The sequence below is a fragment of the Dromaius novaehollandiae genome, chromosome 3, assembly GCF_036370855.1.
Source record: "Dromaius novaehollandiae isolate bDroNov1 chromosome 3, bDroNov1.hap1, whole genome shotgun sequence".
Classification (NCBI taxonomy): domain Eukaryota; kingdom Metazoa; phylum Chordata; class Aves; order Casuariiformes; family Dromaiidae; genus Dromaius; species Dromaius novaehollandiae.
Genome location: NC_088100.1, coordinates 84,109,822 through 84,125,269, shown reverse-complemented (window position 1 = coordinate 84,125,269; position 15,448 = coordinate 84,109,822). Strand labels below are relative to the sequence as shown.

The 15,448-nt window shown below is 36.5% G+C and overlaps 1 protein-coding gene across 20 annotated transcripts in view; it reads left to right on the top strand.

Annotated features, from left to right (window-relative positions):
• The window catches only part of AFDN (afadin, adherens junction formation factor), a 137,625-nt gene that overhangs the window by 28,678 nt on the left and 93,499 nt on the right, over positions 1–15,448 (top strand). For 14 of the 20 annotated variants that reach the window (XR_010388476.1, XM_064509317.1, XM_064509316.1 and 11 more), the window contains exons 2-6: positions 8,751–8,946; positions 10,543–10,658; positions 12,079–12,242; positions 13,570–13,730; positions 14,815–14,972. Coding sequence is in view for 19 of the 20 variants with exons in the window: in XM_064509317.1 (XP_064365387.1) it covers positions 8,751–8,946; positions 10,543–10,658; positions 12,079–12,242; positions 13,570–13,730; positions 14,815–14,972 (795 nt within the window). In the remaining variant the exon portion in view is untranslated. The remainder of the gene's footprint in view (positions 1–8,750; positions 8,947–10,542; positions 10,659–12,078; positions 12,243–13,569; positions 13,731–14,814; positions 14,973–15,448) is intronic. The other 6 variants (XM_064509329.1, XM_064509319.1, XM_064509335.1 and 3 more) reach the window with 1 other exon arrangement.

Below are 15,448 nucleotides of genomic sequence, written 5' to 3'. Positions count from 1 at the left end.
ACACTCATTTTTCTGTCCATTTTTTCTGGATTTAAGATTAATCCTAATGATAATTTTCTCTACCAAAGTATAATTAGTGCAGAAAATGTTTGATCTATTCAAATTTTAGAAAATTATAGCATAACTCCAGTACCAGCAACTTTTGCAGTATGCCTGTTCTGGAAGGGCCTTACAACTAATGCATTCTGACTTTGTGAATTTTTAAAAGCCGTTTATTTTTCTGAATTTCATGTGTTTGCCGAATGAATCTTTGAAATATTTCAGAGAAAGGTTTGCCATTTCTATAGCAGGACAGAATTTCCACTCAATTCATTAGGACTGTCAGTCTCTGCCAGGACATAGTTTCACCTATATCAATGTTGTCAGGCTCAAACAAACTTTTTCTTTCCGTCCTTTCCGTCCTTTCCGTCCTTTCCGTCCTTTCCGTCCTTTCCGTCCTTTCCCATTGCATAGATGAGCAGAATTGGTAGAACTGCTTTTTGCAAGAAAACTCACCATTCAGATCTTCGCAAAATGTTTCTTGAAGACCTCTCGCCTCTAGATTAAAAATTCCACATGAAAGAAGGGTTGCCACTGTAAGCAGAAACAAATTATTACTGTGCTGTAATACTCTTAACTCTACCTTCAGAAATATATAGGCAGTACGTTAGAAAACAGAGATACAATTAATTGTTGCTTGGGTGCTGTCAAGTTAACCAGATGCTCTGAAGATGTTGTTGAGCAGGTGTGAAATGGCCAGTGGTCAGATGAGGGCAGATACCTTAGCTGCTAGCTGCTGCATCCCCGCTCCCTTCTGTGGTCTGATGCTCACCTGACCTGCACGGGGACTGCAGAACATGCCAAACCAGCATCTCCTGAAACCAGAAAGTACCTGCTGGCTTATAATGCTGTAAAATCTCCGTGCAGGGTCAGGTATGTGCCAGTGCAAGAGTGGCGACAAAGTATCTAGCTTGGCTTAGGTTGCTGTTCCTTGATTATGTCAAGTTAACACAAGCTGCCATGAGAAAGACCATTTCACACAAGCACTAGCACTAACAATTCTGTAGCTGTGCAGTGAGTTTGAGCAGGAAACTACATTGGCCGGAGGGAGAAAAAAGTCATTTCTGGATTAGTTAACCCAATTCATGCTGTACAACTGCAAGATGCTAGTACCTGGCATGGTGAGAATTAAGATTGAGGAAGGGCAGCTGGAAGGGTAGCTGCTACAGCAGCTAGCATTTCTGTTCATTTATAGTGATTCTGGACCTATGCTTTTAATGTTAAAATGTGTTGAAGGCAGTCTTTTTTGTGGCCCGATTAATGACTGAAGACTTAAATACTGGAGATGCAGCTCTGCAGGTTGTTGGCAAGTAGTAATGTCAACGAAAAATTAGACTTTTAGTGCCAGAACTGTCATTTTCCCCCCTGTAATTTTCCTTTTGTAATTTGGTTTGAGGCAGATGTAATAACATGTTCCCCTTGCCCCAAATCAAACTATGTAAAAGTAACAGTCTTTAATACAATAAATAATAGAGAGAACTCTTGATTTATTATTTTGAGGATGTATTTGAAAGGTACCATAGTGAGTTGTCTGTACTTCCAATTTTTCTTCTATAGGTTTTTTGGAGTTATTTATATGCATTCTGTTCTTAGTTCCTCAACAGTGACAGCCTACAGGCAAGCAATTGGGAGGTAAGCAATGGATCCTTGAGACCTATTGCTATTTCTTATTTTTTCATTTGCTCTTAAATAGCAGTCATGATTGATTAAGTTTTGTTTTGTTTTTGACCAACTTTTTATCTAGTTTCAAATGACTAAATTCTGCCTGTCTTTCTCTCTTATTGTCGGAGCCTTTGTTTCAGAGTATTTCGATAGTCAAAATTCATATACCTCAATTAGTTTTCCTTTTTTTCTGTCTTGTCATGTCCTTCAAAGAGCTTTCCAAACAATAAGAGCTTTTTACTTTGTGGTTATGTTTTCCAAGTATCTGTTTACAGTTACTACCAGATCCTCAGTATTAAGGTATTGGGGGATTCACTGAATGGCTGTTGCACAAGCATCAATACAGTTTTTTAAAAGGAGATGTAATTTAATCTAGGAAAATCTCATGTAGTTTTATTTATTGCAATTTGTATTAAAACAGTCTAGTTTAATGAATGGTTTCAGGTTAAATAGTTCCAGAACGATTTTTGGTGCCCGTTGTTGAAAATATCTTTGTTCTAGTGTTTTTCAGTTAACAGTACTAGACTTCATTCTGTAAGAAGAGCACCCTGCATTTGCTTCTGGTTAATTGTGAAAGGTTAAATGACTCTGTACACTGCAGTTTATCCAGAAATATCCTGCAGGTGGCAGGCAGTTGCTGTGTGTTGCAAGTGCTGTTTAAGAATTTTTACTGCAGGTTTGAAAGTTAGAGAAATAAGTCTATAATGCTTTCAGGGAGCACCCCAGCAGGCTTTTTTTTTTTTTTTTTTTTTAATGGTTGATGCTTCTGGAGTTGTGAATTTTGGCTGAAGATACTTTATGCCACTTGTTAGGACAATGTCTTTTGTAGAAGTTTATGAAAATGTAATGCTTTCAAAATACAGGGTGGCTGATTGCTGCATTCGGAATCTAGTGGATTTGCCAGAATACCATTCTGAAATGAAGTTTTTTTGTTTTGAAGTAGGTAGGAAATATTCTGGTATACCTCCTTAATGTAGATGGGTCTGTCCTATAGTTTTTTTTGTTGTTGTTTTAATGAAGCCTGTTTTCTTATGTTTTTCTTTCAGTCTGAGTTGAAATATGAGATGTAACTGCAGTGTCGATTATTCTGGTGGACAGTTAAGTTTGTTTAATCCCCATAATTATTATATTAGTTGTTGTTCTGTGGGAAGGTTGCTAATAGGAAATAGGGAGAATGCATGCAAGATGTACAACAGAATATCTACATCGGTGATAATTCAAGCTTTACATGAGCATTTAAGCTGCATTTATGAAAGTAAATTCTTTTTTAGGGTATGTTTTAGTTATATTTATAGAAATAAATTTATACCTTAGTTTACGATTTTAGTTATGTAGCATTTGTCATATACTGTACTGGGATTCACATTGATTTACTTGCATTAAATGTGTGTTAAAAATGTATGCAGAACCTTTTGGTTCTGTGGGACCTTACTGATCTTGAGTTTTCTTTTTATTTTGTAGTGGGACTGGTTCCTAAGATGTAGTTTTCTTCAGAAAAACGAAGAAACAACTTCCCTTATTTGGCTATGCTTCTTATGTTGTGGGCCATTGATAGTTATCTCCAATAGAGATCCTCTGGTGTTGATCCTCTTTTTATGAACATTAAAGTGTGCGTAAATGCATTTGTGGAAAAACGGAGTCATTCTGCAGTGGAATATCTTTGTTGAATCAGGTGTCAAAGATGTGAAAGAGGAAATAAAGCAGCAGATGAAAAAGAAAATGTTTTTTTATACAGGCTGTATTTTCATCTGTGTGAGTCTTCCTCTCTCTTGGAACCCTTTGAGGTGTTGCTATCATCAGTCATGAAGCTGCACTTTTTTGAAGGTGTTCTACTTTGTCCCTTAAATGGAAAACAGTTTATAGCAGTTAACATGCATTTTTTTTTAAGATTATATGGAATTGCTTTTGAATAGTTGAGTGTAGACACTGTATATATATGTGTGTGTGTATGTATATAGATGTATGTATATAAAGTCTGTCTTTAAGTTTCAAGTTGGTATAACAGTTAGGAATGCAGGCTAGAAACCTACTGACCTTCACGTAATTTAAATGCTTACTCCTTTAGTGGTTTCATATACTTGTTTTTAAAACCTTGTAGTGGTTTTTTTTTTTTTTTTTTTTTTTTTTTTTTTTTTAAAGTATTTCATTAGAAAGCTTGGCTTTGTTGCATATTTATTGCTTTTGGAGAGGGGAAGGAATCCATTCCATTTCACTCTATAGACTATCTACAGGTTAGGTGGTAAGGCATCCTGTAAATATTTCAGTGTCCCGCAGTGATAATACTGTTGCTACGCTGACCTGTTACATCAATATTGTGACCAGAATTCATTTGGAAGTAACTTGTATTTGCTTTAATTCTAATTGTTGTGCTGTGAATTAGTTTTATTGTGATTTATATTCTGTTAGCAAAACTCCTGAGTGACAAGTACATTAATTTGAATAATTACAGCTTAGCTAGGAGTTAGTTATATGTAAATTTTTGCCCACAGAGTTTGAATGGGGCAGGGAGAAAGATGTGACACTTTCAGTGCTGTTTTTTGGTGTTCTGTAGACCTAGCCATGCAGAATGCCATTTGTAAGACAAGCAGTGCTATCAGTATAGCTAACATAGTTCAAAGCTATGCTTTTAGAAGGGCTACCAATGAGGATTTCTGAAGGGAAACTTGCATTTTTTTTCTGTTGCTAGAAAAATTAAATAGTTAACAAAATGGATGGTGCATAAGTTACGTATGCTTAAATAAGTATTGCTTTATGATTAATATCTGTGAGAGAGTATTTTAAAAGCCTACCTGTATTCTTTGCTTGGCTTGTGGGAATAGTGAGCCAGACCTCATTTGTTGCTACCTTCTATATGTTAGGAGAGTGGAATAATGTTCTCCTATTACCTTCTCTGGCACTTTAAAGGAGGGGTTTTCTTTCTCATACATGGGCAGTGCTATGGATTGCTGCTCCTGAATATTACTGTTTTGTTTGTAGGAGCCTCCGTGTTTCATTCTTCAGGAAGCCCAGGTTTCCCTGCTACAAATTCCATTGTATCACACTGTAGACTTTTTCCAAACCTCTCTTTTAGAGTACAAGTCTTTTCTCTTTGTTTTCTACTTGGTTTTCATTTTTCTTCTTGAATGTGTTCTCCTTCTGTAAAAAGAATGGGACAGTTGGAAGAAAATAAAGCTTTTTTTCTGTGGGAATTTTCAAGCAATTAAGCTGTGTAATACCTCAGTCTTCCGTAACTGTTAACACTTCCAGTGTGTTCTGTAACTAGCCTTTGTAGTCATGGACCTAGGCTTGAGTTACTCTCCTGTACCATTTTATTTTATTTATTTATTTGTGCTTCTGGATAACACAGCTTTGAATGAGTGACTGTCTTGATTATTACTGGTGCAACTGGGATCTAGAACTGAAGGTCAAACAAACCATGCTGAGAAGCAGCAATCACATTGCTAAAACTTCATGGAAAACTTTAGATGATAATAATTTGAAAGCTAAATTTGTATGTCACTTTTTCAGTTTTAAATGTAGCTTTAGTGACTTGTATGACTCTTACTGTTATGACTCTTACTGTTATATATTGAAGTTGATTTCCTGCTTTTGTAGTGCTCTTTTTCAGTTAATGATGGTCTAAGGTCGATGATGAGGGTGTCAGAAGATAAGGCCATAGCAGAAAAACTAGCTGAATTGTTTTGCTTTGTGTTCATTGTTGAAAAGCTTGGAAAGGTTGCCATGCCAAGAATCTTTTTATAGGTAACTTATCAGAGAAATTCCAATCAGTGTTTGTAAATGGTTTATAGAGCAAATGGACAGCATGAAAGCAAGTTGCTAGGACTAGACAGTGTTTATCCTCTCCCTAATCCTCTCTCTAAGAACTCTCTCAAAAAAAAAAAAAAAAAAAAAAAAAAAAAAAAAAAAAAGAGGGATGAAATTACTTTACCAACTGGTATGTAATGGCTCTTTCTATGGACCTGAAGACAGCTAGTCAAATAGAAATGCAGTGTAAGCCCAGTATCTGAAAGGACTTTCACTAAGGATGATGTCTGTGCTGACTGAAAACTATAGTTACTTACAGAATTAGTGGATGCATGGATAACTATGAGATTGTGGAAGGGTCAACAGAGCTTTGTGAAAAGAAGTGCCTCATAACCCTGTTGGAGCTCACTCAAGGAGTTAGCAAGAACATGTGTAAGGAAGATCCAGTTGGCTATGGTATTTCCAAAAGTCATTTGGTAGCCCTCCGTGAGAGAGTCCTCATATGGATAATTAATCAGCTGAGAGATAAGAAGTGCAGAGGATTTTTTTTTTTTTTTTTTTTTTTTTTTTTTTTTTTAAGAGGTGAGTGGTAGTAAAAACATGCTGTTAAAAATATTCAGGGTAGAAAAGATGAGAACCATCTCTGAATAACTTGAGAAGAACCCCTAATGGGATAGCAGACGAGAACGTGACAGGTAAGTTAGTGTAGATAAATGTAAGGCAATGCATATAGAATCTGCAACTCATTGCAGACAAGAACAACAGCTTCGTATTACAATAGATAGTTCTGTGGAAACATCAATTTATGCTCAGGAAAGTTAATTCTATAAATTTTTAGGAAGATAGCAGAGAGCAAAACAAACTATTTATGCCATTGTCTAGGTCCGTGGTGCATCTGCATGTGACTGTCATGTGCAGTATTTCCATCTCAAAGATACAGTAGAACTGTGAAAGACTCAGAGAGGGGTGACAGATTTATTCAAGGTACGGAATAGCTTCCTCGCAGAAAAAGAGTTTAGGGTAGGATGTATCAGCCTGAAAAAAAAGACTGGAGGAAAAAAGCGTGTGAAGTCCCAAGTGGCCTGGAGGGGTAGTATGAGAAATGGTTGTTTCTGATCTCTTACAAAAAATAGCACCAATCGAAGGTAGCAAGTTCAAAACAAACAAAAGAGGTTTCCTTTCACAGTGTAAAAAAAGTGGCTGTGGAAATTCTTTCCACAGGATATTGTGGATAGTAAAAGTTTACATGGGCTCAAAAAAAGACAAATTAGTTGAAGAAAAATTCACCGAAGGCTATTAAATAGAAAGGCTTCTGAATGAAGAAGTCTTGGAACCACAAATGATTGGAAATTTGAAGAGTATTTGGGTGGAGGGATATGTAGGAGAGGGGGAGAGTTTATTGTACACACTGCCGCACTCTTGAAGTGTTTCCTGGATGTCTGCTTTTGGCCGCTTTCAGAGATGGGATATTGAGCTAAATAGACCCTTGCTCTGACCTACTACATATTTTCTTAGGATTTGTAATTGGTCCCTTTCTCGCCTTGAACTTTTTGATTAATTTGACTTATGGATGCTATTAAACTTTTTAAGAAAAAAATCCCATCTCCTCATTCCTGTATACAAGCTAGTTTAGAAGCATTTTGAAGGAGAGTCTTGTCATATGAACATTGTTTTGGGTTGTCCGACTTTCACTAGTAAGATTGGGACTAGGCAGTGTAAATAACAACAAAAAAAATTGCACACAAAGCATTTTCAGTTTCTGTGGTTATACTTCTAGTGTAAAATAGAGAAAGAAAATATATTTCAGGAGTATATTCATATATACTTCTGTGTATATGAATGGCTTGGTGTGGCTGTTTGTTCTCAATCTCTCTTTCTCCACCTGCCTTTTTATGGTATGCCATTTTTTTCTTACCTGTTATGCCTTATATTTGTTCTAGAAACAATTCAGTACTCTAAAATGCTTACCTACCACATTTGTTTCTCCTGATTTTGCTGCAGCTGTAGTGTATCTTGACTTTGAATACCTAGAATGTAGTACAGATACAAAAATATACACATACAAATTCAAAAATACAACTGCCTTTTTTTAAAATAGCAATTACACATATTTACATTATGCAGTAGGTGTGTAGTGCCACTGAGAAGTGAAAGCAGAGCCTTGTCCTGGTTCCTAATGATTACGAAGAGTATCGGTGCAGAATTGGGAATTGAGTGCTCTGTGAAGAACAGTGTTTATGGCTGTAGAATTTTTCTTCTCTCTCTCTATATAGTGGTGACTAATACTTTTGTCTTACACTGTAGCTTGTAACACTTTTTGCGAAGGTTTTCTGAATGGTAGGTTAACTTCAATAAATACCTCATTTTTTTGCTGTTCGAAGACAACCTTGTGATGTGTTTGTGTGATTAGATCAGTACTGGAGAGGACCGCTCTTAGTGTGAAACCTACTGTTGCATCTGATGTCAGAGGATATATCTTTTGCAAAGCCTCTTGGAAAGTAAAGACACAAGCAATGATTATTAAACTGTAGAGTAAACTTGAATATATTTGCTATATAAATAGCTGCACAGGTAACAGGATGGTTGAATTTTCTTGATTAACCTCAGTGCAGGGCCTCGTGAGTGCTGGAAGTCATGCAGAGGGCAAGAGTAGGCCAGGCTGAGTGGACTCAGTGTTTAGACCAGTAATAGAAGTGTAAGAACAAGGAGCATCGTCCCGCAGTTTGGTAGGCTGGGATGTAGGATATGGCTGTGATGATTAAGAAAAGTGTCTGAGGATGTGGATCTACAAGAGTTTGAGCAGGTCAGTGTTGCAGGTGCAGTGTAGCCACTGAGCTTAGGGTTCCTATGTCACTTTCTTCCCTTCCTTTTGCCTTGCATTGGTACTGGAGCTTGTCTAGCGTCCCAGAGAGCCTTAAGAGCTAAGCTGAAGACTAACCCTTGCAAAAATACAAAGTAAAAGATCAGGTACTTTACCTTCCTGAACGGGTTGTTTCTGGGACAAACAGATGCCGATGTAAGAGAGAGGGTGTAGCAGCACATGGGGGGAAAAGAGGAGAGAAAAGATGATGCTCAGGACTGCCATAATAGAAGGCTGGTCTCTTTGAGAGAGGTTGCTGTTCCACAAGTATGTTTATTCTGTATTATTGTTTGTTCTGGGTAACAAAATGCCTTGAGGCTAGTCTGCATTTCTGGCTGCAAAAAAGGCTATGTTAGTTCTGCTGCAAATAAACTATATTAAAAAAGAATTCTGAACCTTAGAACTGTTAGCCAGCAATCAGGTTTGTATCTTTATTTCTTTACAGGATCTGGAGTTTCACGGAGTAATGAGGTTTTACTTTCAAGACAAAGCTGCTGGAAACTTTGCGACAAAATGTATCCGTGTCTCTAGTACTGCCACAACTCAAGATGTGATAGAAACTCTTGCGGAGAAGTTTCGACCGGACATGCGAATGTTGTCATCCCCTAAATACTCGCTTTATGAGGTGCATGTCAGTGGAGGTTAGTATTTATTCACACAATCTTTGCTGCGTTCACACTACCCTCCTACCTGCCCCCAAATGAAGTATCTTAAGCTTTCCTCTCACCTCTGAACCACGTAATAGACTATGTATTTTTTGCCCTTAAGAACATCACTGTTAATGGGTACATGGGGGAGTGGTATTTCAAATGTAAGTACATATGTCAGACCTCCAGTTTATGGAAGTTTTGATGATGATATGATCTATTAAATGCTATACTTGACATCCTGTACTTGTTGACATTTGTGAGAGAGTTGCTACTTTTAGCAGTAGTGAGGAAAAAAAATTTATGAGAGAATAGAAGTGTTAAATTGGAGCACTTAAGAATACATTCTCAGTTTTCTTCTTTGATACTGTAGGCCTTTGATAGATAGTCTTATGAGACATGTTCCTTTATTGCTAAATTGAGGAAAGTTCCGTATATTGTTGTCTGAAGCTATTGCGTTTTTTAAACAGATCCTTTAGTGTTATTTAAGAATAACTTGGATTTCTAAATAGACTTTTGATATTGCTTGCATGTGCTTTTTCTCCCCCTGCTGTACAGAAAGCTTCAGGAGGCAAAGATGATGTATGAGCTGAGGGGTGAATGGGAGAAACTGGCTTTTTGTAGTGATTTTCCTGTTTTGGATTTTGGAAGCTTACACACAGCTGGTTTAACTACCTTAAAGTCTGCTTTTGAATGACTGAAACTACTTTGACTTGAGATAGAGAATAGAAATTTCTTGGCATGTATGATGCTTTTTGCAAGTTCCTGATGATGACTTGATGTTAATTATAAGAAAAGAGAGCAGGTATCATCACCAGTTTAAACAATGAATAGTATATGTTTTTTCTGCCTCAGTTTTTTTTTTAAATCTCTTAGTACTATGCCTAAGCTCAAAATGAAATGCTTTCTTCTGTGGAGCAAGTTCCTGATTGATTGTTTAAAATACAGTGCATAAGAGAGGCACCTCTGTCAGTGTATGAGTGTTTCACATTAAATAAAATGTAACCACAAGGACATCATTGTCTTTGTCATGTCATTGTCATGTGTAGCTACAGTCCCCTGCCTTCCAGAAGGGAGATCAAGTGACAAAACTTGTTTAATTTTTTTAACCACCCTCTCAGGTTTTTTCATATACTTAAGAGATATAAAATACCACATGAAATTTTATCTAGTATATGTGTGAATTTTTTCATTTTATTTTATAATCTGGCTTATTTTGTGAAGTCTTTCTAGAATATTAGTTTTTATGAAGAAGCCAGACTGGTTAAATTTAAAATCGTGAAGATGAATATTTGGAAGTTGCTTGAGATGGTAAGGTTTAAAGCATTTTAACTGTAGCTATAACTTCTGCTCCTGAGTGATAATCTTATGTTACTAGACTTCAGCTCTGACAAAAATGATGCAGAAAGCTACTTTCAGTGAACCTTTAGCTTATGCAGATAGAGGGAATATACAAGGAAGAATCAGCTCATTATATATGGTTCATCAAATTTATTTTTTTCTTAAAAGCATAACTTGGTTCTAAAACTCTTTGCTCTTGTTTGCTCTTGAGGTGCCAAATAACTGTTATTGGTTTTCATTTTTTTGAAGAAGAAAGAAGATTAGATGTTGATGAGAAGCCTCTTGTTGTACAATTAAACTGGAACAAAGATGATCGAGAGGGCAGATTTGTTCTCAAGAATGAAAATGATATGCTTCCTCCAAAGGTGAGGCTATAAGAAGGAACATGCTAGTGGTAACAGCAGTTTTGGAATCTGAGGGACTTGCTTATATTATAAAACTTTATTTCCACTTTTCTAATTCTTAAAAACAACTGCTGTTGCTGATCTTGGATATCTGGAGGAAGGTAAAATGTATCTGCACAACACAGCACTTCTTCCATCTTTTAGATAACTTGTGATGCTTTGATCCGTTTGGCTGACTAGTATTGTAGCATATAAGGGACAGAAAACTTAAAACTTGTTTTGCTCTAGTAAGCTGAAGAAAAATATTTTCTAATAGTGTACCATGCAAAATGCCTATAAGGTAATACCTTCCTTGCAGAACCTTTAAAGGGTAATGCCAGAGAGGGTTTAATAATTACAGTCATCACCTCTCTAGGTAACATTCTCTTTCTTAACAGAGCTCAGGAACACTTTTCCCTTTTGGGGAGTTTTTTTTATCTTCCTGCTGCAAAATGAGGGAGATGGGAACATCAGGCAAACAAAACTGTATATCATTATCTAACCTGGATTTTTATAGCTGTGGAAAACAGGCTGTTTGGTGTGGGCTATCTTCAGACAAGTTTTCTGCCTTGGAGTTAGCTCTGAATTTCTTCAGCCCTTGGAATTAGAGCTTGTTTGTTTTAAGTGTTTTGGGTCTGTGTGCATGCGCTACACTTATGCTTATAGTATGCTTTTGAGTACAGGATGCACTGACATTAAAGGTGGGGAGAGAAAATTAACGGTGCCTTGCACTACATCTACCAGACTTGCTATTCCTATTCATTGACTTCAGTAAACTTCAGTCCTCCTTCTCTATGTTCTTCCTTTCCTGACAGAAGCAAAAAACCTGCATCTTCTTTCTTATCTTTTGCTATTCTCTCCGCAAAAGACAAGCAAGCCTAGGATTACAGGGATCTTGTGTATGCAAGGAGCAGGAATTGGAGAAGAGTGAGAACACTGGAAGGACAGCTCAGAAAAATACACCATAGGGGAAATGTTCTATATAATGTATTTTCTCTTCCAGTTTATTCTGGTCTGACACTCCAACACAATGTCTTGGGGGAAAAAAAAAAAGTGCAGTGTTATTTTAAAAAAATATTAAAAGTGCAGTTTGTGAAGTATTTTTTTTTTTTTTTTAGTGGGTGGCAAACGTTTGTTTTGCAGCCTTCAGTAAATCTTTGAAGTCAAGTAGATGGTATATGCTGCAGTTATTTATGTAAAATTCAGCTGTTTCTTCAATTCCATGAGTGCACTTCTGGAGTACAAGATACTCAGTTAGTTCATATCTACTTTGGAATTCTTGAATGTGTTTTCATCTTAGTGATACTTTGTCTTAAACAGAGTTACCTGGTGAGTTAAAATTGATAATAACTTTTCAGTGGACCGAAAGTGATGAGAACTGTTTTAAACTGATTTATTTCAGAAGGCTCAGAGTAATGGCCCTGAAAAACAAGAAAAAGAGGGAGTTATCCAGAATTTCAAACGGACTCTCTCAAAAAAAGAAAAAAAAGAAAAAAAGAGGCGTGAGAAGGAGGCATTGCGACAAGCATCAGATAAAGATGACAGACTTCTTCATGGGGATGATATGTAAGTGTTTTAAACTTTGATCAGTTCATACAACCTACAGCTTTAAAGAATTCTCCTTCTTTATCTAATAAGTGCTTGCTTCTGTTTCAGAAGTAAGTAGTTGACATATGTACAATAGCATCTTAGACCAAAATATGTGATGGCAAATTTTATGGCTTGTATGTATATCTTACAGCAAAGTTTATTTTTACACCATGAAATAAGTTTCTTTTACTTCTTTATCCTTGTACAAAAACCTACACATGCTCAGTGATATGAGCTCTTACAACTATTATTTTTGAGCATTTTGTCTAGAGTAGCTTTATTCTTTTCCTTCTGTTTGATTGTTGTGTCTTTTGCCAGAAAAAGTAGTATCTGCAGGTGTTTGCATTTGTCTTGTCACCTGACTGAGTTTGTGTTTCTGGGAGACACATCTCACTAGCCTGTCTTCTAGGGTCTCCAGCTCTTGCTCCCAAATATTCTGATTTTAATTCACTGGGACAGGTCAGATCATACATTAATCATTCCAGGGAAAACTGGGGCATGAGAATCAGGCATGAATAAATATCTGTAGAATTAGAAAGCTGAAAAAAGGTCTCCATCACATTAAACTTTGTCTCAGTACCAAACTTCTAGGTTTCATATGGAATACACCAGAAAAAATGTCATTAATGGTGGAGTTTTAACATACCCAAGAAGAAAATGAATGATGAAAAGGTACTAACTGATAAAAGATTCTTAGTGATGAAAGAAATTGGTTGAGCAGTTGACATATAATAGAGGATTTACTTGCTCAGCTTAATTTTTTTTGAGATTGTGTTTGTTTTTCATATGTCTAGTTCTGCTCTGCATGTACATTTCTGCAATGTTCTTCAGAGCATGATCTTTCTAGCATTCTGTGCAGTTACTTAGCTTGATCTTATTTTTTTAATTAAAGTAGAATTATGTTTAAGTGCATTAGCAAAGGAAAAGCATGAGTTGCAAGCACATGCTAATTTTGCTTCCAGATGATCTTCAGAATAAAGTTAAAGGTGTCACGTAAAGTTTCTGTAATGTCTCAATTCTTTTTATAAGAGGTAAAAGGCCCATTTTCTTTTTCTTGAAAACTAGCCAGCATCAATACTTAAATTGGTTGCTGTGTATTTTAGGTGAGCATGGGTACATGAACGATGTTAATCTTAGCAAAAGTACACTTCACAGAGAAAGGATCCTTTGGAGTTACTTAGGAGGTCTTCTGTATGTATAGATCCTCATTGCCTTTGATCCTTTATGGAGTGATGAGGATATATGCATTTTAGGCTATTAATGATGACTTTTCCTTTGTTTGTTTGTTAAACTAACTTGGCAGTGAGAATTCTCGCCTTGCAGCTGAGGTTTACAAAGATATGCCGGAGACGAGCTTCACTCGCACAATATCCAATCCTGAAGTGGTTATGAAGCGGCGACGACAACAAAAGCTAGAGAAGAGAATGCAGGAATTTCGCAGTTCTGATGGCAGACCAGACTCGGGTACTTAGATTGCTTTTGTCTAAGCTGATGTTAATCAGGTTACTGAGAGGGTATTCTTAAGGCCAACAACTGTAAATTTGAGTTAATTTAGACATAAAATGTAGAAAAAAATGTTGGAGAAAGCAGCAGTTATCCATGGTGTAATTGAATGAAGGATTTGTAGAGCTGAGATTCTACAGGAGTTTGTCCTGGGACTACTGTTAGTCAAAGCTTTCAGCGATGGACTTAGTGATGAGAGAGAGCGTGCTTATTGATCTTGCTCGCAGTGTTAAACTGGACAAGAATGAAGACGAGAATTAAACTTCAGAATACTGACACATTGGACAAATCTTCTGAAATAACTGCGTTTCATTTTACTAAGAACAAACTGAAGAATCTTGCATGTAAGAATGTAATCGGTAGCACAAACACAGTTGGGCAGGAATTGTTTAGATTGCAGAGAGACATCTAGTAGATCTTGTGGATCACAAAATGAACAAGCATTTCAAGTTGGAGGTGGAGTTAAAGATCTCATTGGCTGTATAAACATCAGCATTAAATGCAAGACAAATGAAACAATTTTCTATTTTTATCAGTATTGATAAAATCTCGAAGAATGTATTGCGTTCGGTATTGGGTTATGAGTACCAAGAAGGTTGAGTGTCCATGGAAGAATAGTGGAGAATGAGTAGAGGTATAGAAAACATGACCTATGAGGGAAATCTTAAACAGACTTTTTGAATAGAGGAGAGAAACTCGAAGAGCAGCACAAGTTTGCTTTTAAGAAGATGGGAAAGGTCTGTTCTTTTATCCATTCATTATCACTGTTTCATTTTGATTTCAGGGAAAATTAAGAATGGTAAAGACAGTGAAGCACTGGAGAAATCACCTTGCCTAGAGAACTTAGGAAAGCATTACTAAAGTTTTTTACCGATGGCCTACATGAGTAATTCAGGGATTATGTGACTGGTCTTGTGTTAGGGATTGACTAAACGATGTCTCAAGGTGTTCCTTACTACTTTTCTAACAGAAAATAAGAAATGGTTGCATGTCTGTCTCTCTTTCGATGCTCTGATAGCAGTGCTAATTAAATTTTATTTTCAAGGTGGGACACTGAGAATTTATGCAGATAGTTTAAAACCAAATATTCCATACAAGACAATCCTGCTGTCCACCACAGATACTGCAGACTTTGCAGTCGTTGAAGCACTGGAGAAATATGGTCTGGAGAAGGAAAATCCCAAGGATTATTGTATTGCTCGTGTAAGTGAAGTTACTAAGTCACAATACTTCTCATGCTTCATCTTTGATTCTGTTCCTTGCAGAAACTTAAAATGAAATGGAAAAAACTCTGATAGTTCCAGGACTTTATATTTTTTTTTAATTTAACAACCTCAGTAAATTTTTGCTTGTTGCATAGATAAACATTAATAATGAAAGGAATATATTTCTGTATTTGGTGCTGTATTTGGTGCTATGCTTTTGTACTGCCAAGTGCTTGCACTTTGCAGATGTATAAACAAATAGTTAATCCTGCAGATACCTGAATTTGTGCTTAGGTTGTGCATAAGCTGTTCCCCTGCACTAAATGAGGCCATCCTGAGGCAAAAGTGCTTAGTCCAAACTCCATTGTAAAAAGTCCACTATATATTATTGCCTTATGCCTTTCAGTAGTTGCTTACCATCATTACACATCAGTGAAATTTAAATGTTTAACTTAAACTTATTTCTGGAATTCA